The sequence below is a fragment of the Trachemys scripta genome, chromosome 7 (assembly GCF_013100865.1).
Source record: "Trachemys scripta elegans isolate TJP31775 chromosome 7, CAS_Tse_1.0, whole genome shotgun sequence".
Lineage (NCBI taxonomy): Eukaryota > Metazoa > Chordata > Testudines > Emydidae > Trachemys > Trachemys scripta.
The window spans coordinates 122,939,095-122,964,033 of NC_048304.1; the positions used below are offsets into that span (position 1 = coordinate 122,939,095).

Below are 24,939 nucleotides of genomic sequence, written 5' to 3' on the forward strand. Positions count from 1 at the left end.
TCGCTTTACGCAAAGGGCCAGATTCCGATCTGATTCACACCAGCAGCTCCCTTGCCCTGCATGGCGTTGCTCCTGATTTACACCAGCATGAGTGAGAGCAGAAGTGGGCGCGGGGGCTGCAAAGCAATGGGATTCTTCCGGGCTCTGGTGTTAATGACTGGCCATATTTCGAGCCACCCCAGAGATGATTGCATTTCAGCCGGGGGTGAGTGAACTCTCTATATAGAGACTGTAAAGCAATGAGCGTCTTCTGTGCTAGACACGTGTGTTAATAACAACAGAACAGGCTAAAAAAAAAAAGTCCTCTCTCTGGCTGCAGCGTAATGGACTGTCGGATTCTCTGAGGCAGGCCAGTACAAGCCAAAGTGCATCCATCTGCAAAGGGACTGACAGATTTTCCATTTTAAAACAGACCTCAGCCTAGCTGTGCTTCAACCCCCATGTTACAAGAACCTGTGTGGTGCCTGGTCTGACATGCCGGGAATTCTGTTCTCACGGGGGGGTGGGGGGGAAGTTCATTGCAAGACACTGTTGTGGCCTCTCCTCCCTCCGGCCCCAAGAGCCGGCCTGCATGGACAGTGCATGGGAACAGGGTGATGATGTCAGGCTTCAAGGCAGCTTGGAGCTGTGTGGGTGGGCCTCGCTGCGTGGTAAGAGATGCCAGGCCGCTGGCTGGGAAGGGAGGGGGCAAGGCAGGAAGGAAGGTCCCGTCAGCCTCCGTCCCGGCACCCAGCCACAAGGCAGGCTGCTGAGCGTGCAGGCAGGATATAGCATGGCCGACTCCACACGTGAGTCACATTCTACCACACCAGGTTTGCTTCATTCCTGCTGCAGAGGAGGTCACCGGGACTATGACTACACCATGGAAACTCTGCCATCCTAGGCCCCTAGCGGCAAGGCAGCGTACGTTGACAGAAGGGGTTTTCTGCTGCCAGTGTAGGAGCACCACTCCCCAGCCAACCTTAACTCTGCCCACCGAAGCCCTCTTCTGGCTGTGTCCGCACTGGGATGTGATTGCTATGGGGGGGTCAGGGGAGTGGTTTTATCACCCATCCCGACAGGCCATGACAGTGTCACTCCAGACCAAGCCTAGATCACTAACCAGCTTCTGTCCCGTTGTGTCTGTCCTTTCCAGGCGTAGCTGTGTGATTGGCTAAGTCTTTCCTCCCAGCGCGAGAGGATGGCCCCGAAAGCATTGCGGCGGGTGAGAGGCACCTGTAACCTCACTGCCCGCAGCAGGATGGGATGGGACAGCACTGATGGGACCATGGCTGTGGGCGGAGGAGGCCTGGGCAGACCCTGTTGTGTGGGGATAAATACTGTCACGTAGACGCACTGAACTGGGGTAGTGGGAGCTGGTCGGACGAACGCGTCCGTCAGTCCCTACGTAGCCTGGACAGGCGCCTCGGAGACGGCTGATGCAAGGACGCCCCTAGATCAGCCTCACACCCAGTTTGGATTTCCGCTCTTTCCCCCCCAGACCCCGTCTGCACGCCAGCTTTTCACCGGGTCTGTGATCCCTTGGGAGACGTGGGTGCTCCAGCCACGCTTTGCTTCCCAACAGGGCGAATACGAACCACCAGCTAGCTGTGCCCAACCCTGCCACATGGCGGTTTTCCTGGAGTCATAGCGCTGTAGGGAGGTGACCCCCAACCACCTGTCTATGCCAGGGAGGCCCGGGGTGTCCGTCCATCCAGGGGGCAGTGCTCGACCCAGCACTGCACGCCCCCATGGCATTCTGTGCCCTGCAGGATGGGAGAGCTGCCCCGATGGTCCCAGGCTGCCAGGACAAACACAGGCAGCATGGCTAATGGAAAAAGCAGCTGTGGTAACCAGGGCAGATGAGTTGGTCACAAGTGGTTACCAAACTCTGTCCTCACGGCTGGGCAGAAATGTTTGGTGCGTAGATTTTAATGACCAGCAGGGTCCATTAAAACCATCTCGTCTGACACCTTATTCCCAGTTTGAATTGATCTAGCTTCAACTTCCCACTGTTGGAGCTTGTTTGTACACGAGCATATTCAATCATGTTCATTAACATGCAACAAAACAGGACTCGGGGAGACAGACCCACGGTCCAAGTGCAAAAGGGAATGTAAACAGCGGCGCTGCCGGGATTCGACGTTGACACTCACCGGTGTCATTACTAGCGAAAGGAAGGAGTGATGGACAATATTGTTAATTGGCTGTGTCTATTTAACCTGTTAGCAGGGTTCCCTGCTGCGCCTTTTCCCACTTCAAAAAAATGACTCTCTCCGAGACAGATCTCTAGACTATTGCCGGTCCTGGATGCCTGACATCGCCTTTGTAGAGAACCGTCACAGATCAACCATCCTACCCGCTCCCTGCAAAAACCCCACCTCTCTATAGTTCTCTGCATACGGACTTTAAAGAAACGCATGGAAACTTGTGACCTGCTGCAAAAAAGAGAAAGGGGGGAAAAAACAGCTATTTTATAAGAGAGAAACTGAGGCAGAGGTGAAATTCCTTGGCTGAGGTCACCTAGGGAGTCAAGGCCAGGGCAAGTCACAATCTCTGTGCCTCAGTTTCTTCAACTGTAAAATGGGAAGAATGCTCCTGTAGCAAATCCACAGTGGCTTAGAACGTCCTGGGGGTCTCTGTGCTGTACCCCACGGTCACCCAGAATGTCAGGGAAAAATCTCTCCTCCAAAAGCACAGGACTGTACAGGTTGTGCTAAAAGAGAACTCCCATCAGCAGTTTTCAGTACAGGGCCTATGACACAGAGCTCAGCAGGGCTGATTGCAGCCAGCAGAGGGCAGCGGAGCCCAGACACACTGGGCAACGTACTGCAATACAAACTCGCATTTTAGTTTCCTCGCATTAGCTATTTGGTTAGTGAGGGATGCGAAGCTGCTCCTTTAAACCCCCCCACGAGTTTTGGACCCACGCCCTGTTCAGCCTGGCTGATGAGGCTTCCAAGAGGTATCATGATGCGTCCCTAACCCACAGGCTGGCAACAAACGCTTGCCGAGGACACCAGCCGGATGGGGCAGGTTTCATGACAAACACTTTGCAGCTGCCAGCAGCAAACTGCCTGCAGCCGGGCGCCTTCTGGTCCATATGGGACTGTGCCATTGCACAGGCGTCTCAGCCCAGAGCCGGAGACGCGCTCAACACATGAGGGACAGATGTTGGAGGAAAGGAAGGTGGGGGAGGACAGAGCAATGACGTAATGGGGCGGGGAAGAGGGAGGAAATCTAGGGGTAGGCCCTGCTGCCCTCAAGGCCAAAGGCTCAAGTCCCAGCTGACTTCAAACTGGAACAAGGACAAGCCTTCCCTGCACAGTAGGACTAATTCCTGCTCCAACCTGATATGAATGAAACAGCAATTGAGGTGTCCTCCCCTCCCCCAGTACACCAGCTCCCTGTGGTGGGGGAAAGTAAAGGCTTCTCTTTCCGTGCCTCCGTCCCACTTGCCCCTCCGGCGTAAACAGACATGCTGAGCTGAGTAAAGCAAGGACTGGACCCTCTGTAGCGGATTCAGACAAGTCCTTAAGCGCCTGCGTTGCTGTATTCCCTGTTGAGCAAAGCCCTTCCCCGGGGATCTCTTTGGGGGCAGAGACGGCCGCTTTGTTCCGTATGTGTTTCGCTGGATCGGGGCCGAAATGAAGGTCCCCTGGGTCCTTTATTGCAGCGTAGACAGACACAGAGTTTAGCCCTTGGGTCCAGTGGATAATGCAATCGGCTGGGACTCAGGAGATCTGGGTTCCACCCCTGGCTCTGCCGGTGCCCTTGGGCAAATCGGTTCCCTTCCCACCCTTCTTGTGTATTTGGGATATGAGTTCTTCTGGGCAGGGGCTGATTCTCACTAAGGGTCTGTACAGCACCTAATACAACCGGGCCTCTCAGTGCTGCTGTAATAGACAGAATTACTTCTGTAGGAGCATGGGAGCAGGCCCCAGCCCTCTGCGAGCGCCAGTCCTCCACTAAGCCACGCCAGCCTGCGAACCTTGGCCTCTTGGGAACCAGAGGGAAAGGAGAAAGGGCCAGGCGGGGGGGAGGATAGAGCCAGAGGAGGGGACATACTGAACGAGGGGGGACAGAAAATACCTTTATTCCATGTCTACGTGTTCAAATGCAATGGGGAAGAGAAGAACGCAAACCCCAGTGGGATCTGATCCCTTTGTACGTCTTGCCCTGGCCCCCTGCTCCGTTGGTACAGTCATACCTACACAGCCCCTGCGTGAGGATCTTTCTGCACCCCATGCGCCTGTCGGTAGCCAGTGGGGAGAAGCAGTGGTGCGTCACGTTTGCACACGGCAGGTCGGGAAATAAAGGCCGCAGCTGCAGTTCCTGTCCCGATACCGTTTGTGACCAGCCAGGAGCCGGCGCGGATTGAGGGCCATGCACAGGCAGCGTGGATCAAAGAGGGGCCCAAATGGGAACTCCAGGGCCAAACACACCCAGGCGTTGACTCTGGTTCTGTTTGCGCCAGAGCAGCCAATGCCCAGACCCTGGGTTCTGCAGTGCTAGCCTAGACTACCCTGCCTGTTCTCCTAGCCCGCAGCCCTCCGCCGGCTAACACGGGACGCTGTCACCAGTTCAGGAACCACAAATGTTCCTGGATCTCAGAGCCTCCCTCCCACTCACTGGTGTCTGAAGCCAAAACATCGGCTGAGCTCAATGAAAATGTCCCTCCAGGAAGGAGTCTGGTGTCCCGACCGGGCCAGGCCAGATGCCACTAACGCCCGTGTAAGTCGCGAGCGAGGTCAACGGCGCTAAACCCAGAGTCACCAGCTCAGAGCTGAGCCGGATTTCACCGGCTGCACCTCTCACCTTGCTTCCGCAGCAAAACGGGGGAGTTCGGTGGTTTGTGGAAGTCAACTCTCTCCATTCTGCCCCCACAGCTTCCAGGTTGGCTGGCCTAAGTACGGGCTACGCTATAAAAAGCAGAGACGTGAAACGCCCACCCATTCCTGGGACCTAAATCTCTCGGTCCACTCGCTCCGGGCCCATTAGTTGGCCACAAACAGATGTGCAATCCAGCCCCAGATGTGCCCGGGGTGGCTCTGAACTGTATCCATATGGGGTTCACTGCTACGTGATAAAGGCAGGCAGATCCTTACACACACTGTAGCCAACAAGATTTCACTCTAGTTCCTCGGGACGGCAATCTCTGTCCTGTCCCCATCCGCCAAGAAACCTTGCTTGGTCACAGCTTTTAGAATGTTACAGCCCAATTACGGTTCTCACACAGCACCCCAGGGGACTGGGTTATACTGACAAGAAAACGGGCCTGATTCGAATCTCGCGCTCCATCAGCGAGAATCAGGAGTAATTACACTTTACGTCACTGGGTAGAACCAGCATGAGGGCCTGGTTCCGCACGCACTTATTACCTGGAGTAGCCCCTTCGACCGGGTGTAGCCCCACTGAAGTCAAAGGGCTGCCCTCACTGCTCTGCCAGGCATGGTCACGTACTCCTCCCAGAGTGACTGTCAAACGCGACCAGATCAGAACAAGGGATGGCACCCATAGGAAGTCATATCAACAGGACTTAAGCATGCGTTCAAGTGTTCTGCTGAATTAGGAGCAAAAGGCCGACACAAGGGGGCTGAATCGCCGCTCCCTCCAGCACAAATGAAGAGCGACTCTGCTCCAGTCAATGGATTGACACCGCAGCAAAACTAGAGTAAGATGAAAGGAGAATCGGGTAAAGCGTGCAAAGCAACGGAGAAGCAGGCCAACCGCAACGATCCAAGGCACTGAGCCGCCGCAGAATCGGGCCCGACCCGAGACCAGAATCGGGCCCCTTGATTTTAAAAGGGTTCTTTCAGATTTACATCAGTGTGAGCGGCCCAAAGCCTGCGTGTGTTCCCCCAACCCGGGCACTGCTCATTTAGGTCATTTCCAACACCTGAATTAAAGAGACGAACCCACCAAACCGGAGAATAGCCTATTTTTAAAATGAAGTCACAGCCTTCTTTTGGAGCAGAGATGGGTCCCTGTTCCCTGGGGGGGCAGGGGGCGAGGGGGAGGCAGGAGGGGCAGCAAAGCGAGGCATTTGCACTAAGTGATCACATTTATTTGAATATTTTTTTTGTGTTCTAAAATTGGTTACAGAATAAATACCTGTGCCTTATAGCAGGAAGTCCACTTTTTTTTTTTTATACAAAGTGCTTGTTACAGGAAGTTGCATCAGCGATACACGGGAAGGGGCGTGTGCAACTTGGCGACGCTTCCCCCCCCCCGGAAACTAAAACAGAAATATTTTTTCTTATTTATTCTTTTTTTTTTTTTAAAGTTTCTTTTCCCTTTTTTTTTTTTGTTTTTGTTTGTTTGTGCATTAAATCTCCTGCCACTGTGTATTTACAAATCTCCGAAAGAAGGAAATAAAAATGCCAGGATGCATGATAAGTGGCCTTTCCACACACACACAAAAAAAAGATAAGTCTTGTTTTAAAAAAAAAACAAACCCAAAAATCTACAAGTATCGTTTCTTACTGAATCAATGATAGAATTTTTTTTTTTTAAAGGGAAGGAAAAAATAAAAATTAACCAAACCAAAAAGGACCCACAGACACTGAAATAGAAAAGGAGCCACCATCCCTCTAAGTTTTCCAAACCAGAAAAAGTAGTAAGTACGTGTGAAATTCGAAACCAGGTGTCTGATTGAAAAACCTCATTCATTTCTTCTCGTTAATTTCGTCCTCATCTTTTTCCAGCGAAGGGAGGAATTTTGAAAAAATTAAATTAAAAACCAATATTAAAAAAAGAGAGAGATGAGAGAAAAGGGCCTCCCAAATTCCGCAGAGGTGGGAAGGAAGAAAATTGGGTGCGATTTAAAAAGAAAGCAAGAAAACTGGATTTTTATCTCCGACTGTGTAATTAACAACACTCTATGGGGAGTCTGATGGTTAACTGGTGACGTAGTGTTTGGTGGAAGGCTGGCCGTAGACTCTATAGAAATCCTGCCGCCCGTGCTGCTGGGATGCGTCAATCCATTCCCTCACGGCAAGTCCGGGAAGCGACTGAGGTACAGCCGGAGCAGGGGGAAGCGGGTGGGAGTACTCCTGCGAAGCGACTGTCCAGGGGAAGTGACCCGACCTGGGGTACGGCTGGTGCCCGCTGTGATTGGACACCGAGGAACAGTAACAGTTATCCACTGAGCACACCAGGATTTTGCGCCCGCCGTACTGGGATAGCACAGACTGCTGAGATGACGTGCTATTGGGATAGTGAGACGGGTTGAAGACCGAACCAGAGTGGACTGGCTGCGGGCCACTGGGCAGTCCGACAATGTGCTGCGTGGAGCTACAAGGCACCATGGGTTGTGCGGACTGGCCCTCGCCAGCGGAAGCCCCCTGGCTCATGTACTGGCTAGCCACAGTCCCGGACGATGGCTCTAGAAAGCTGCCTTCGGGGAAGGCCGCGGAGTGCTTGCGTTTCTCCGCTCCGGAGTTGCTGACGCTAGGGCACGGGTACATGGGGATGCTCTGTAGGAATGGGACCGGGGTGCTGAAGGGACCTGGATGGGGAGAGAGAAAAGACAAACAGCCAGATCAGAAACCACCGCTGGAATTCAGGAGCCAGAGGGGAAAACTAACAAGACCAGAGGCGCCAACTCCGTGGCTGGAGCATACAAGATTAAAAAAAAAAAAGGGGGGGGGGTGCTCAGCACACACCAGCCACCCACCAATCACCTGTTTGGCAGGCACTGCTGATCAGGTCCTCCCCCTCAGCACTGCCCACCTGCCGCCAATCAGCTGTTTGGGGGGCCCCACTGATTGGCTCCTCCCCCTCCCCCCAGTGCCTCCCACCCGCCGCCAATCAGCTGTTCAGCTGCGGGCAGGAGGCGCTGAGGAGGAGGGGGACGAGCCGGGGTGGGAGGAGGCAGGGCGGGGCTGTAGCTGTGGGGAATGGGGCACAGCGCCTCCTAGGGCATTGGTGCGGTACTGACTTGGAAGAGAGAGCACCCCTACTGAATCACAATTAGCTCTTCTGGCAGCATCTAATAGCCCTTGGTGGTCTCCCAACCAATTCTAGCCTGGCCCATCGCCAGTGGATGATGCTTTACACACGGCACCACTGGCACGCAACTGCTTCTGGGGTGGAGGCAAGCGGCCAGGCAGATCAGTTAACATTCAGCAACAAAGCAGAGAGGAGATTTTGGCCCAGGACACGTGGGCAAACTGCAGCTTCCAGGAAACACTCCAGGGGATCTTAGCTGTTCCCCATGCTGAGCCTTGGATTTGCAGGTCTCACCCAACCAAGACGCTGTCAGGAACTTGGCTTCGGAAGGATGAGCCAATCCAGCTAGATTGGGACCTCCCGTTCCCAGCAGTCTAGGCAAAATTGAGGCTGGGACCAATAAAGCATCAAGGCCTTTGGGGGAGACCTACCAGGCCAGCCTGTCTCCCACCCGAAGCTAGTGGGAAGAGGCAACCCCCACCCCATCTGCTCTCCTGAGCCAGCCCACTAGGAACTGCGGATCCTATCGGTGCCAGTCCCTCCCTGCGGGCAGGAGCTCTCCATCCTGCACAGACCGCGGTGGCCCCCTCTGGGAAGCAGCCAACAGCCCAGCGAGCGCGGCGGCTGCAGAAACGATCCAAGAGGCAGGCGCTGACATTCCCGCGGTCCCTTCTCCCTGCAGACTGCAGCCCTGCCCGAGACGGCGCTGCCATGCTTCAGAGAGGGCGGGCACTGGAATCGGACCCACCAATCACCGCACTCGTCCAGAGGGAGGGAGCTGGAGTCCGCCCCCTCGGGCAACCATCCAAAGAGAAGGGATGGAATTTGCCCCCTGCACCGAGGCGATGGCCCACAGGGAAGGAGGAGCTGGAAGCTGGTTTCAGAGCCGTGGTCAAAGCTGTAATTACAAGGCCATGGTCTGGTTCCAGCCCTCCCGAAGCCCGTTCCCAGCCCCGGAGCTGCATTGATGTCGGCCAGCGTACAAGGTGAACCCCGGCTGGGTCTCTTGGAAATGCAGGGCTCCATACACCAGCCAAATATGACCTCACCCTCCTTGCTGAGCTAGGGACGCTCTGCATTAGTAGTGCAGCCATTTGGCAGGGCCTAGGAGCAAGAGGAGGCAGTGGGGGAGGGCGAGCAAGAACCACAGAGCCTGGAGAAGCCAGATCTGGGGCTAGCGCAGTCACCCCAGCGTGTGAAGCACACTCTGCAGTCCCAGGCCGTGATTTCAGGAGCCCCTGCCTGGTGGCGATGCTAGCCACCACGGGCTGTTAATTATCCTGGGAACTAGAGGGAGCCATGTGGTTTGTCTGTGTCCGGCAGCCTCAATACAGAATCCCATCTACATCCGTTAGAGAGGATTTCTGCCTCCTCTTTATCTAAAGGGGCAGAACAGCAGACATTCAGAGTAACACCATTGATTCCAGAGCCATTTGCAGGAGAAAAATCGGACTCAGATTTCTACCTTGTACAGGGCGCCAAGTTCTAGCTGCCCGCGCAGACCTGCAGGCCTCTTGCTAACAAAGAGGCAGAGTTATGTCTGCTGACTCACCTCGGCAGCCAGATCAGGTGGGCCCTATTAGCTCCAACCCAGGGCTATGAAAGGAGACAAAGGGAACTCAGGACAGGGATAAAAGGGTCCTGCAGGGACAAACTCTAAGGACAGCCAGTTGAGGTTTCTTTTGCTGTTATTTAAGTTAATGCTAAAGGCAAATGGCAGGAAGGTGCCCAGATACTATGGTGATGGGAACCAGAGATAGACCGAGGTAAATTTAGCCCAGATCCTATGTGTGTTCTGTGATTGGAACAGGGTGGGAAAGTCACCTGCCTGCATAGCCATTTTCTGTCACTACTTTGGGAGAGCCGGGAGAGTAATTAAAAAGACTAGCATCTATTTAAAAGAATTCACGCCAGTCCCCTTTTGTCTTGGCTGCCGAGCCTGAAATTCACCCGGGCGCAGGCGTAGCGGTTGTGCGTGGGCCCCTGCCATGGAGTTGTGCCGCCTCTTTTGATGGCTAAACCTGCTCGGCCATCAGGGGGCGCCTGGGGAAGTTGGTACAGCCAGCAGCCGTGCACAGCATTTCAGGACAGGAAGTCACCCGTGAGCAGCTCTCATCACCACTGCCCAATCCTCCATCCTCCCACATGCCTTCCCGCCAGACCCTGTTTATTGTCCTCCGTGCTGGGTTAACTCGACATTAGCCTGGAAGATTCTTGGGCCAGGTGAAGCCCCAGACGTGCCCATGGCACTGTATGTACACAACAAACGACACCATAACCAATGGAAATGGCATGTAGGGAAGCAGAATGCAGTTCTCCAACTGGGCCAGAGCACCGACGCTATCATCTGTCCTGGGAAAAGGGCCCAGGGATTGCTTAAACCAGAACTCTCTCATCCCAGTGATCCAGATCATAGTCCCAGGACAACCTGCACTGGAAGCTAGTTCTGCAAGTTGCCTGGTGGACGTAGCAGCCCCAGGGAAGGGCAGCAGAGCGGCAGGGTCTGCCGTCCTTGCAGACACACAAAATACAGAGGGCCGTTTCCTGCATGTAAACCCCCTTCACGCACAAAGGGCCGGACCCTGATCATGGTCACCCCGGCATCAATCCGGAGCAAAGCCACTGGAGTCCCTGTGGCTTTACTGCAGCGACGCAGAGATCAGAGGTCACGAAGGGGTTCTGGGCTGATTTAAACCATCGTGCAATTAAGGCACAAGCACTGGTGCATTCAATCCCCTGCACATTTTTAGCCTGGGGAGCTGCCCTGTTTCCTTTGGTAACCCTGGACATGCAGAGCGATGGTTTGTCAGCACCATGCTGCAAAGAGCAGATGGACTCCAGCCCTGGGCTAACCCTGCTGACCTCAGAGCAATGACACCGGGGTGGGGTGGGGGGAGGGGAGATCCAGCTTCCTCTCTCCCCGGATGCCACCGGCACCTCGATCTCAGGGCGCAGAGCGCTGCGTGACAAGGCCAATGGTTCAGAGGGACGCCTCACCTTCCAGAAGCTTCCTCAGCTGCTTCTCCTTCTTGGCGATCTCGTTCAGGAAGAGCTTGGAGTTGAGGTGGCCAATCTTGGGAGGCGGCAGGCTGCCGCCCGTGCAGTTCTGGGTCCTTTATGAACCGGCAAGGAAAGCAAAAGGACTCATGAAAAGCGTCGAGCTTCCCCTCCGCTCCCCTCACCCCCCCACGCTCTGCCCGGCTCCGATCTCTCCCCAAGCCTTTCCCAGAGGCTGACAGCTGCGGAGCGTCTGCAATTAGCGCCGCTTCAGCCAGGGACGGAAAGGCCTTTCCATCAGCCAGTCCTCTCCTGGGCGCCATTTCCCGGGGCTTTGGCCAGCCCAGTTTTAAAAGGGCCCCGTGGTGCGAATCCCCCAACCCCCATGCGCTATTTCCCTTAGGAGACGCCCCCGTAGCTGGACGTGGCACAGGCAAGAAGTCGCTCCTGATATCCAGCCTGTGTTTCCTTTCCATTCAGCCCGTTAGCCCCAGTTAGATCCCGGGTACCATCCAACACTGGCCCCCTCCCTTCTGGGGGTCTTATGCCCTGTGATCACGGCCCCCCATTCCCAGCTCTTTTAATCTCTCCTCCCAAATCAGTCCGTGGCTCTCCTCGGAGCTGCCCTTGGGCAGGAGGTGAATGTATCTGTTAGGGCCCTTCCCAGGTCTGGCCATGTCACAACTAGGGCATGGACTTCCTCCGGGTGCCCTGTGTGCATCTCTGCGGCCAGCAAGTAGGCAAGGACCATGCTGGAGAGACCAAGAGGTGCACCCTGCAGGGGTGGCGACCGTGAGTCCTTGCAGTGCCGGTCGTTAGGCCCAGGAATGGATCCACTGAGCTAACAGGGCCACGTCTTGCACTCGCTCCCTTCTGATGAGGGTTCGCTCTTCTGGGAGAGCGTGTGACTTTTCTCCCCACCTTCCTTCCCATCCCAGATAACGGCTCCGGATCATACAACCACCACGCTTTCTAGTTCTACAGCGCTCCTCCTCTGAAGATCTCAAAGCACTCTACACATGGCAACGACTCAAACCTCCCAAACCCCTGGGGGGTACATTCTTAGCTCCATTTTTCAGAGAAGGGAAACTGAGGCACAAGGCAGGGAAGTGACTTGCCCAACATCACTCAGTGAAAGACGGGCCTAGAAGCCAGGTCACGCGAGGCCTAGCCCTGTGTCTAAGCCACGCTCCGTAGCCCTGCAACACAGCCTGACAACGCCTCCGATCCCACCCTTGCTTGAGAACCTGAGTTGCCAAGAGACTGGCTTCTTACCTGTCCATTAAGATTTTCACGGACTTGGTATTCTACAAGGGAAAGGAGAAACCCTGGTCAGTGGCTGCTGTGTATCGTCTCAGCTGTGTCCTGATGCACCTCTCCCAGGACCTGCAGCACCCCTGCCCCATGCGCTCCAGGCCTGGCTCTCTCCTGAGCAGAGATCATGCCAAACTGCCGCGGGGGGCGTGAGATGCGGAGAAGTCACCCGCCAGGGGCTGGGATAGGACAGAGTCACCTGGCGCCGGTGTTACAGTTCAGGAGGAGGCTCTCCAGGGATGAACGGCTAACGCAGCACTGCCCCGTCGTGCCCACCCTCCAAAACAGCAGCCTTCAGATTCACCTCTGGGAAGGGATCTGGGGCCCTGGCCTTTCCCACTGGCTGTGTTTGCAACTGGCCCCAGCGCTCCCCTCTAGCAGGGTGTAAATTCCTGCTCATCAGCTGGATTCGGCCAGAGATTTTCCCAGCTTCCTTTAAAGCCTCTTTCCTAAGGAAGCCAGCACAGGCGGCAGGAGCTCAGGGGTTGATCATCCGCCTTAAAGGAGCAGAGCTGTCTGGGGCCTGCGAGCAGGCGATTACCACCAGAGGAGGGTGAGGTGAGGGGAGATACTGGCCCAGCCACTTCCCCACCCCAGCTTCGAGGCCGGGAAGGGCCCCTTGATCAGTCGGAATCCACCCGGGGAGCGAGGTGAGGCAGAGGGATCGAGCCGTTTCGTGCACCAGCTCAATTGGGGTTTGGGTGGGAGGCCCTAAAACCCACCCAGGCACAGGAAGGTGGGAGATCCCGAGGGTCCCCCTTTTCTGTTTAGAGATGATCCACTCGGGCAGGGCCAACCGCTGCCAGCCTACCCCAGGAGAAACCAGCTAATCCACAGCAAGGAGGTGCGTCCCGGCTCACAGCCGAACACACGGGCCGGTGGGCTGGAAAAGCTACTCTGGCCACCGGGAGACTGGGGCCAAAATTAGACTCTTGGGAGGAGCCGATCCTGCCTTGTCCCCTGCCCAGAAGCCCCCTCCCCTATGGCGCTCCACCTCCTCTTCCAGGCTGGGAGACGGGGGTATCGCCGGCGTGGGGAGAATCACGAGGTGACTCCGCTCCCAGCCCATCACTAAACTCGAGTGTCTTTGTTCTGGGGGCACGATGGGAGGGGGTATGCTCAGGCCAGGGATCCTGACAAAATAGTTGCTGCCCCAAGAGGTCCCCCATCCCTCCCCTACTCTGTTAGAATCCGGCCCGTTATCCCCTGGGCTCCCCCTCTGCCCTCCCATGGCCAGTGGTCCCCCTCTCGGCACCTTCATGAAGTTGATGTCCTCGGTCTTGTCGAACATGACCTGGACGGAGCTGAGCAGTTTCTTGGCCTCCTGCATGCGCTCGTTGAGGTGCAGCACCTGGGCTGCGTTCTCATTGCAGAACTTGGCCTGGGCCTTTTCCAGGATCTCCATGGTCTTGCGCAGGTCCTCGTCCAGGAGCTGGTGCATCTTCTCGTACTGCAGGCGCACCTCGTCCTTCAGCTGGCTCACCTTTTCCTGCCGGGGGGGAGAAGAGAGCGCCCACGGTCAGCGCCCGCCACGCCCGCTCGCTGCAGAGCCCCGCCCACCGCCCTCGGGGAGAGAGGGATGGGGACAGGGCCTGCTAGTGCTGTGCCGACATCCCCGGCCTGCCCTGCCGCTCCCCCTTGACAGCCCAGCCCTTCGCCTTTGCCTCAGCCCGTTGACCAAGATATTCAGGGCTGTGGAGGTATTTACAAGAGGGAACAGCGTGGCCCTGAGGGTCAGGATGCCTGGGTTCCATTCCTGGCTCGGGGAAGCGGGGGGAGCTGACGAGTGATCACAGTGGATTAATCAGTGTCGCCCACCCAGGCCTAGCTTCTAACAACCCAGAGAACAGCCTTTCCCTGCCCTCTGCCCCACCCTGCACTAACTCCATCCAGAAGCCAACGCGACCTGCAGCCGCAGGCCTCGGTGCACTGCCTCTGCCGTGCCTGGGAAGGGCCGTGATGGGTGGAGGAGCAGTTCCAGGGCCGTCTGCCAGCCGGACCGTCCCTGGCCGTGCAGCTGAGCAGCCTGGGAACCGCAGAGGTCCCAGGGCGGCTGTGGAGGCTTATGGCCTCTGCTGGGATAGCGAATTCCCTCCAGATCCAAGCAGAGCGCCGGGGGTGTATGGGGGCTCAACTCCGCCCGCGAGCAGCCAACTCCACCAGCGAGGGGAGCTGCCTCCAGGGCCCGTTCAGGCCTTGAATCCTCAGCCGAGCCTGCCCGCCGAGGGGCCAGATCCCTCCACGCTCACCGGCTTGAGACACCCCCTGTCAGTTTCACCCGGAGCCAGCGAGCTAGAGCTGAAAGGCTCCACGTGCCCCCTGCCCTGCCTGAGCCCCCCAGGGGGGTGACCTGCCATGCCGTGGGGCCATAAAGAGGAGGGGGACGGAAAATATTAACCTCTGTCTCCAAAGTCTCCCCTCTCCTGTGGATTTCGACGCTTCCCCCCGACGTCCCTATATAAGGGTCTCGCACCTCTGGGTCCCCTGCCCTGCCCAGAGAGGCGTTGGCACCCAGCTTGGCTTGGAGTGTATTAAGATAGTTCCCTCCCCCACTCCCCCCCCACGCTCCTTCCTCTTCCATGGCCCCGGGGGAGAGCAGTGAGAACCCTCAATAGCCTGATGGAGCTGGGGGCAGGCAGAGGGGCTGCGTGGAGCTGCAACGAAAAGCTCTTGTACCAAAGGACTTTCCCCCACTTCCCCAACCAGGGCTGCCTGGCTGGCACCTGAGGAACGAGGCACAGAGAGACAAACCCAGCCCCGGCTGCATCCCAGCCCCCCAGCGTCTGAGCAGGGAGCCCCCTCCTCCCCCGAGAGGGCAGCCCCACATCAGCCCCTTTGCTCCCCACACCCTCGCTTAGCCCCGGCTTCACTTGGGGGTCCATTTTGGGCCCTGACTCCCCTAACGAATCCGGATGGCCAGCGGCTCCGGGAGACCTCCCACCAGCATCGGGCCCCTGCTGTATCCTCAAGCAACGCAGCTCTGCCCCGGCCCCGAGCAGAGAGTTAACTCCATGCCGGCTGGACCTCCGTGCCCCTAACCCCAGCATGCCCAGCACCACGGTGCCGCAGCCGCCTCGAGGACAGAAGGCGATGCCCGGGCAGCCTCCGGCGTGGGAGGACTGGCTCGTGCCCTGCTGCCGCGCGACACCCCGCCTTGGTCGAAGGGCGCGGGCACGAGGGAGGGAAAAGCACCAGCTACCTCGACCAGCCGCTTGTCCGACTCCAGCTTGTAGAGCTGCTCCTCGATGTCCTGCTCCCGCTCCTCCAGGCGGTCCTGCTGCTTCATCAGCATCTTCTGCAAGAGAGCAGGGGGCGAGCGGCCGTTAGGTGAGCCGCAGGGCACGCGAGGGAGGAGAGACGCAAGCGGGATCCGCGTTACACAACATCAGCGGGGCGGCTGAGGGGGCGTCGCGGCTACCGGGTCAACCGTTCAGGGGTCTGAAATTCCCCAGAGCCACCTGATCTACGAGGTCCCATCCCAAGCACCCCTCCCCAGCTAGCAGGCAGCATCCATCCCTGATTCGCAGCCTCTCTGTAGTGCCAGTCTCTGCCTGGTTGGCTTTTTGGGGGTAGCAATGATGATGGGGAGGGTCTTACAGAGCGAGAGAGACATCCCCGCCTCCTCCCTCACGGGGGACTTTATATTGGTTCTTTCTTGGTGGCTTTCGTGAGCTGATAAGGAAACTCCTCTAGGCTGAAAGCCTGTTTGCGCGTGGAAACCACCTCGGAACAGGTTTGAAAGGTCAGCGTTCCCTCTCCACGCAGTGGGCCTGGCCACTGTGGGGTCTGACCCGTTTCTGTTTAGGACCCTGCGTTTCGGCTCCCCGCTACGAGCGACACTGCCCAGCCCTGTCACAGGGACAATGACCATCACAATTACCCAACGGGCCGGTACTGACTGGGTTTGGCGGGGCAGACACTCTGGCACCCCAGCAGGAGGAGATCTGGGGTTCCGGCTGGCCTGGAGGAAACAGCACACCTTTAGAAACTGAGGGAGGAGCTGCTGGCTCCACTCACCGCTGCCTCCACTGAATACGCAAAGATATCTATCCACTGTCCCTCCCAGACCTTCGGAGAACCAGAGGGCTGTACTGTATTCCCGGAGTCTCCCGTACGAGTCCCCTTTGCCACAGCCGCTTCCTATAGGACCACCAGGTCTGGTTACGAACAAGTGTTGACGCAATCGGAAGGGGCTACCAAGAGTAATAATGTAAACAAGACGAATAGAGAAAAAAGTGCATCCCATCTGCTCCCCATCCATTCTCCTCCCTCTGTCCCATGTAGCCCCACTTCCCCATTATTCAGGGACAGGGTTTGTGTCTAAGCAACCAAGTAAAGAACCCAGAGAATAATAATACTGGCAATAAATTTAACAGGCTGGCGGAGCATGTTGTAGCCCTCTCTAATGGCTGGTAAGGATAAGAGCCTACTACACCAGCAACTGACTGAGTTACTCCTTTAGTTCTAGAGATAGAAGCTGATGCATAGGGACCAAAGTTTGTAAGTTCAATCCCCATTCATAATGTACAGGGTGTTACATATACGTGGATCTTACTACTACTAAGTTACACTTCTAGAGGCCTTTCCCTACATGAGAGGATCCCAAAGTGCTGTGGAAAAGAAAGGTTACTCTCATTCGATACACTAGGAACCGAGGCAAAGAGAGATGTCCAAGGTCACAAAGCGAATCAGTGGAAGAGTTGGGAACAAGTGCCAGATCTCTTGACCTCCAGTCCAAATCCCTATATTCCCCGACTCTTTCAGGGGTGACGACAGAAGGAACTATTTATAGTATCGCCTCGCCGATCTGAGTGAAATGTGCAGTGTATAGGAACAAGACAGTATCCCTTTTAATAGCTTGTGAGCCCTCTAGTGACGCTCACTGGGTTCTATGCTGTAGACACTGCCAGAAACTAGTCAGACCAGCCGTGTGTCTGTCCCTAGGCCTCACGTGTTCATGTATATTTAGTAAACATGGTTATTTGGGACCTAACTGTGCCCCTGCGGTTCCTTCGCATTGTTTTTGTTGTGTAAAGAGCGAAAGACACAACAAGATGGGCGATACGAAGGTAATGCAGATAAAGAGCGTTTCAGATGCGTCCCAAAAGATGGGAGAAGGTGACCTCATTTCTGAAACACGTGTTTTTTGGATAATAAAGATTCAGCCTAAACCAAGCTTGCGAAATCCGACTCCCACCACAAGGAGGTTTTTTGGCTGGGGGAGTGAAATATCATGAGATGTTTTCTAGGCTGATCACTGTCAAGGTGGAATCTGGGGCTGGGCTGGTACATTTTCCCATTGATTAAAAAAGGGGTTTCAGGCTCCTCAGGCGAGAGAGGACGCTCTGGCAGGTTCCCCCCGACGGCAGCGCACTTGGAGAGAAGATCCGTCCTTGAGAATTTAGGGGTGAGAGAGGACAGAACATTTTCAAAGCTGCCCCGCAAGCAACTTCTATTTTCTAACCGGGGGAACCTTGTTCTGGGAAGAGGACAGTGTATTTTCCAGCTTCAGCCAGATGGAAGAGATATACACGCACACGCCCTAAAAGACAGAATAAATTAGAAATCCAAAAATGGCTACAACCATATGAGTCATCCGCTAAACAGCTTGGCTCGGCGGCCCGGCATCCCTGCCAGAAGGCAAGCGAAGAGCCACTGGTATAAGATCAGCGCCGGGCAACTCCAGTTGCTACGTCAGGGGCGCCCTGCCCATAACACACACACACACACACACACAAAGAATTCTCAGACGTTTGCCCTTAATTCTTCCTGCATTAATCCCATCAGAAAAAGCCGCTGGGCTCCTAACCGTTAATGACCGAGGCAGAAGGGAGGGGTCGTTGGGAAACGAACCGGTTGGACACGGCACAGCAACGGGGACCATGGAGGGAAATGGCAGCAAAGACCAATTTTGAGGGGATTATTGCTAATATAAACCAGCACTCGGGGATTTATAATCAAGTAATTAATTCCTGGTCTAAGCAGGGGGAGGGAGAGCGGGAGAGAGGCGGTGAACGGAGCTGCCACGATTAATTGTACCACAGGGAGAGGCTGAAGCCTTCAACTTAATTCGTAAGCAAGAATTTGGAGCCTCCTCATTTCTTGTTTTTCTGAAGGTCCGGGGCACCTGCAGCCTCATTAACACTTGGATAAGTCAAGCACTAGTAGACGAGTGGGCCCTCTTGGGTTTCTTCGCCTCCAGCCTCGGTCCCTTCAAGAGATACTGACGGGTCAAACTGGCCCCGAATCTCAGCATTGGATCAAATCAGCATCCCCCAGTGGGTCTGTACGCAGCCCCCACTCTGCTCTCCATGAGGACCTGAGGGGGAAACTGACTCGCAGAACTAGTGGGCCTGACTACATGCACAATGAACAGGAAGCGGGTAGGGTGTGCGCGTCAGGAACAGCAGAAGCACCCTAAAAGTGTGTGTGGGGGTGCCCCCCCTTCTCCCTGAGCCCCCGCTCCCCATTCCCCCTCGAGGCCCCACCCTACCCCTTCTCTTCCCCACCTGCCCCTTTCCCCAAGGCCTTGCCCCCAGCCTCTTTCCCCTAAGAACCTCCCTGCTCGTTCCTCTCCACCCCCTGCCCCCATCACTTACTCTTATGGCTTTGCCCTTCCCATTTTAAAAGTGGGCAGACCATGGCTCCCTGGTCCCCCCCATTCTGGTGCCCCTGGTGTGTGTGTGTCTCTAGGTGGTTGTAAGAAACTGGTGTTGGAGGTTGTGGATGTACACACACACTTACAGCATTATTAATATTTATATTGCAGTAGCACTGATTGGCCACCAGGGAGAGCAGGGCCCTGCTGTGTTAGGTGCTGTACATACGCAGAGAGTGCCCCCGCCCTGAAGAACTCACCATCTCAACAGACAAGGCCACGTGGGAAGGGAAGCGGAGGTACAGGGAGGGGACGTGACCTGTCTACGGTCACACGTGTCAGTGGTGGAGCTGGGAACAGAGCCCCGGTCCCCTGACAGTGCGATACCCCATCCACTGGGCTTCACTGTCCCCCTCATCACTCCCCTCTACTGGCTGGAATAAGAACCTGCCCCCTTCTGTGTCATAGGCCTTTAAAAAGCCCAAGTACAATTACTAACCACACAGGAGGCAACAGGAAGATTTGAGGCATATTAATCCTGGCTTCCCAGTCTAGCAGTGTCCGCGATCCAGTCCACCACTGCTCAGTCTGGGCCAGACCTCTCCCTCCTTCTGCAAGCCACAGCACCATGCAGCTATGGAGCCTGCGAGTGCCCGTTCCTTGGAGCCTGCACTGTGTGGTTTTTCAGGCCCGGCTTGACAAAGCCCTGGCTGGGGTGATTTAGTTGGGGATTGGTCCTGCTTTGAGCAGGGGGTTGGACTAGATACCTCCTGAGGTCCCTTCCAACTCTGATATTCTATGATTCTATGAGTGCAGTTTGGCCACACCCCAGGGAAAAGCCCCCTAGGTCTGGACAGGTGGACCAGTTAGCTGTGACCTATCCCAAGAGCACGTGCGTTTAAACACGTAGTGACTTTGGAGCAGAGCCCCGGTGAAGGCCTGCTCAGGAGTTGGGGTCACTATTCTGGATGGAAAGGCCTATAAGGCGCTTTACGGTCCGGAAGGCAATAGCTGGCGTTTCCCCACATGGAATCCAACGACCATTGACTGATGGGAAAGTTACACGCTGCAGCTCAGTCCTTTAGCCGCGTTAACTCAAGCCGTATTCTGCATTGCACAAGGCACAGACAGATCCCCGCTCAGCCTCCCTGCTTGGACTCATTCGCACTGTCCCAAAGAGCGCCACCGACCAGCGTCACCCACATTTTTTCTGCCGCCCCATGGGACTCCAAGACTTCCAAGAAAATAGCTCCATCCTGACGCTTGCTTACTGCCAGCCACATCGATGGCTCCCACTCCACACCCAGAACAAGCGCCGGACTATTGGGAAGAACTGGGAATCGCCATGAAAGGAGATGGGCGTTTCCAGCAGGGTCAATGTCAAAGCTGGAATGCATGTGGGCATTTCTCTCCTAAACAACGCGGCCCGCTTGGAGCGGCATATCTCACTCACAGCGGACGACGGGCTGTCTGATTCCCCCAGCCCCATGCCAAGCAATGTTTGCCGCTGACATAAGCCAACAATCTTCATCAAATGCAAGGTCTGTCCAAAGGACCCTGCTGATTTTTGTGGGTCACTTCTTCCCTGATGACTGGCTCCTGGTTCTCCTCAATCAACATGCAGGGACCCAGCCGGAGAGCTGGCCCCCTCTGCATCTGCTCACAAGGTTACCTCACTGCTTGAAAAGATTTCTTTGCCTTTGGAATACCCTTGGGAAGTCAGGTCTAACCATGAATCACCACTGTCCAAGCCAGGGGTTGACAAACTTTGCCACGTCCCCAGCTTCCCCTCAGAGGAAAAAAAATTACTTCTCAGGGGCTTCCCAGAAAGCCGAGCGCTTCATGAAACCTCTACAAAAAGCCACTACAGCCTCTGCAGCAGAAAGGCAGCCGTGGAAACAGGAGCAACGCAAGCTTCTCTGGAACGCTAAAGAACCCCCAGGACGGTCTCCGGCACAGCTCCTGCTTGCATGCCCGTTCCAATCCTTGGCCTCCAGCTGCACACCATGTAACCTCGGCCGTTCCCACGGCCGGCCTGATCAAAAGCCTTTCGTGAGGCCACCATGCCAGCCTGCCGGAGCAAGGAAGGAAGTGGACGGCCCCATTCAATTCTCCTTCCGTGGCCCATTCTGTAACAAGACATGCATCACGCTGCAAAGAACTCAGACGTGACACCCAGCCTCTAGCCACGCAGCAAGAGGAATATGTTGTTGAGGGGGGACGTCTCTCCACAGCCAGAGCCCCTAACACCGACGACTCCTGAGAGCCCAGAACCCTGTAGATCTCCATGATGACCGATGAATGCGGCATGGTCATCGACTCTGTGGGGACAGTAGGCATTTTTTTTTTTTTTTATATAAAAGTAGTGGGTGAAACCTTGGCTCCATGGAACTCAATGGGAGCTTTGCCACTGGTGTCAATACATCTAGGTTCCTAGCAAGGAGTAGTTAAACCAGAGTTCAGTCATCTGATTGCCGGGGAGTTTAAATGTGGGAGGGGTGCAGCGCCGTCAGCAATCCAGTCCAGGAAGGCTAACCCAGACCTTGTGCAGCACAGGTTGGGTTTCTCACGCTGCAGGCAACTGACCCATGACGCTCCGGGGGCTGTGTCCGCTCAGCAACCTCGATGCAGAATCCCCTTCGCATTCCCCGCTCCTGAGCCCTGGTTCTTCTCCCACACTCCAGCTCCATCATAAATGCCCACACACATCCTGCAGCAGGCCCCCCCAGAGCCTGCAGGAAAAGTTCCCGCTGACCTCAACAGGACTCTACATCCCACCATGAGAACAGCGCCTGGAGCAGGTCTACCGGCTCACAGCTGTTAGCGCTGCGCAGCAATGCAAAAGATCTGGGTTCGATTCTCGGCCCAAGCCTCTGGAAAGGCCAGACCAACACACTCTGTGTCTCTCCTGTCCTGTGGCAGCTTATTTAACCCCTATCTATCTATACCTCCTTTCAACCCTTCCATGTAGTGCTGCCAACTCTCGTGATTCCATTACAAGCCCCACAATATGTGGTGTTTCATCTTAAAGCCCCAGCTCCTGGAATCCTGTGATTACATGAGAATCACTGCTCGCTTGCTTGCTTGAAGTTCCCAGGCCTCACTGGTGCAGAGAAAAGCTGGAAAATGTGTCATAAGTATGATCTAAAGACACAGACACCAGAAGACCAATAAAAGAACCTGACATTTATGACAGTTTGATACAGCTCATGATTCAGAAGCCAATCTCTGATTTTGGGGGTCCTGACTCATGATTTTGAATGCTTGAGGGTACAATGGGATAAGAGGTATTTGCACCCACTGCAACTAGTTCCAATAATAAAAAAATATAGGCAGAAACCACCCCTTGCTGTATTGATGAGAGCACTTTCCTTTCTCTGTAATATGGACTGAGTTCTTTAGGTATATTTAGGTATGGGGGGTGGGAGAGATAGCTCAGTGGTTTGAGCATTGGCCTGCTAAACCCAGGGTTGTAAGCTCAATCCTTGAGGGGTCCACTTAGGAATCTGGGGCAAAATCAGTACTTGGTCCTGCTAATGAAGGTAGGGGGCTGGACTTGATGACCTTCCAAGGTCCCTTCCAGTTCTAGGAGATAGGATATCTCCATTAATAAGAATATTTTTGAAAAGGAAAATATATCCCTTCCCTCTCCCCCGACTTCCTCCCAAACAGGTATTTCTGAATTCGGGAACTACCTCCTCCCCCCAGCTCAGCAGAGTTCACCACTTAACGAGTGATCCTCCCACCCCCCAAGATTTGCAGCAAAGTCTCACAGTTCATGCGGACTTTCCTGTTGGGATAACCTGAGCCCCTTTGCATCTGTTTGATGTCTGGATATCTGTTTGCATTTCCCAGAGTCTAAGAAACCTTATGCCCTCTCTCTGAGAAATGGGACGGTGCAACCATTTGCTGGGATGGCAGCTGATCAATTTATTCCATTTAAAAAACAAAAACAAAAAAACAACCCTTATCCTTAAAAAGCAATTAAAAAACCCCCAGTTTACATTGCCCCACAACATGAATTTTGAGGAACAAAATGTACAAAAGATTAATAATCTTCATTTTATTTCCTTTTTGTGTCAGGGTAGAGAGGTGGGGTTTTGTTTTGTTTTGTTTTAAATTTAAGCCTTCCCCTGTGGTGTTGTGAACCCAAGTACAAGGACATGAAGCTAGTAGCCTATGAAAACCAAAAGTGAAACTGACCAGAAACACTGAGAGAAACTGACTGGTCCAGTTTCACTGCTCCAGCCAAATGAAACGCAAAAAGAGAATCAACCGCATCAATGGTGAAAAGCAGATCTGTTTGTTTAGACTCTTTGAGGCTTAGTAATTCCCGGTGCTGTCAGTAACACAGGGAAGGATTCTTATTTTATATGCAAATTTTGACAGTGTCTTATTAATAAATAACGTTACTAGCCCCAGAAATCCCCACAAGTAAGGAGATGCTGCCCCAACACTTAACACAGTCTCTTCTATAGTCCAACCTGACAAGGGCCGAGTCCTGCAAGGTGCTGGAGGAGTTGGGTGCTGAGCACATAGGAAGCAGGGCACTCAGCACCTGGCAGGACTGGCTCCCACTGTGTTGAGTCTATTGTTCACTCCGTACATAGTTACCACGGCAGTAACTGGTTCCTTAGCAGCCGGCGATACATTGGTTCACAGGCGGAAAGCGGAAGCGGTTCCAGCAGCAGAGCACAATGGATTTCTGAATGGAGGGAAATACTGTTTTACTTCCTCAGAGTAGCCTGCCAGTGGGGATCCCAAATGAATCGGAGCCTGGGCTGAGCGGACGTACTCCGACCCCCAGCAGCACAGCACTCCCCGCCTGCCTGTTCTATTATCGGCACATATCATTTCCCGCCCCCAAAAAAAGTAGCTGTAAGGTTAGCTTGATAGTGGTGACTTAGAATCATAGAATGTCAGGGTTGGAAGGGACCTCAGGAGGTCATCTAGTCCAACCCCCTGCTCAAAGCAGGACCAACCCCAACTAAATCATCCCAGCCAGGATGGGATCCAACCATGATAAGGGAAGGATGGGATCATGCTCTGCGAGTATACGAAGGCCACAAATACCAAGTTGTTATTAAAGGTAACCGGAGGAAAGAAAACCCAGGTTAATGATCAGAGGATCTATGTTGGTCTGGGCTGGGCGAACACCTGGGAATGTTTATTCGGGTTAGCGGTGTTGAGGTCCCCTGCGATCAGGAACAGGAGTGAAATTCTGTTTGCGGGAAGAGACGGACTTGCAAATGCTTGTTCAAACCGGTACATGCATCATCGACCTGGCAGTGCAAGGATCCTAAGCGCTAAGTACCCTGTGATGGCTTGAGGAAGCCCTGGCTGGGATGATTTAGTTGGGGCTTGGTCCTGCTTTGAGCAGGGGGTTGGACTAGATACCTCCTGAGGTCCCTTCCGACCCTGATATTCTATGATTCTAAGTCACCACCAACAGCTTGTGAGCAGCTCCCAGACGGAGCTCCACTGACAGAAACCAATCGCCGGGTTAATCAGACTGACGGATACATTGGTAAGGATCGAGGCCTGGGAGCGGGGAACTGGTGAGCAGGAAGGAGAGGTTGCACTCGCTGCGAAAACGGCTAACTCTAATTGCAGGGCACAAGCGTGGAGGAGCTCGGCACTTCCTGAAAACCAGGCCCCTTTCGGGGCACGTCTACACTGCAACAAAGAACACCCCACGGGAGTGAGGGTCAGCGCCTGGGCCAACGGACTCGGGCTCACGTCATAGGGCTAAACAGCCGCGTTGACGTTCCTGCTTGGGCTGGAGCCTGGGCCCCGAGACCCACTCACCCCTTGCCAGGTTTCAGAGCCCAGGCTCCAGACTGAGCCCAAACGTCTACATTGCTACTTTTAGTGCCATAGCATGAGCCTCGCAAGCCCCAGTCAAGTATCAGAGGGGTAGCCGTGTTAGTCTGAATCTGGAAAAAGCAACAGAGGGTCCTGTGGCACCTTTGAGACTAACAGAAGTATTGGGAGCATAAGCTTTCGTGGGTAAGAACCTCACTTCTTCATCTACTTGCATCTGAAGAAGTGAGGTTCTTACCCACGAAAGCTTATGCTCCCAATACTTCTGTTAGTCT

At 54.8% G+C, this 24,939-nt stretch overlaps 1 protein-coding gene across 1 annotated transcript in view; it reads right to left on the bottom strand.

The window, feature by feature from the left end:
* Positions 1–6,024: 6,024 nt before the first annotated feature.
* The window catches only part of TRIM8 (tripartite motif containing 8), a 54,636-nt gene continuing 35,721 nt past the window's right edge, over positions 6,025–24,939 (bottom strand). The window contains exons 2-6 of the mRNA XM_034775197.1: positions 15,443–15,538; positions 13,499–13,732; positions 12,205–12,236; positions 10,930–11,045; positions 6,025–7,489 (exon numbers count right to left, since the gene is read on the bottom strand). Of these exons, the coding sequence (XP_034631088.1) occupies positions 6,879–7,489; positions 10,930–11,045; positions 12,205–12,236; positions 13,499–13,732; positions 15,443–15,538 (1,089 nt within the window). The 3' untranslated portion in view covers positions 6,025–6,878. The remainder of the gene's footprint in view (positions 7,490–10,929; positions 11,046–12,204; positions 12,237–13,498; positions 13,733–15,442; positions 15,539–24,939) is intronic.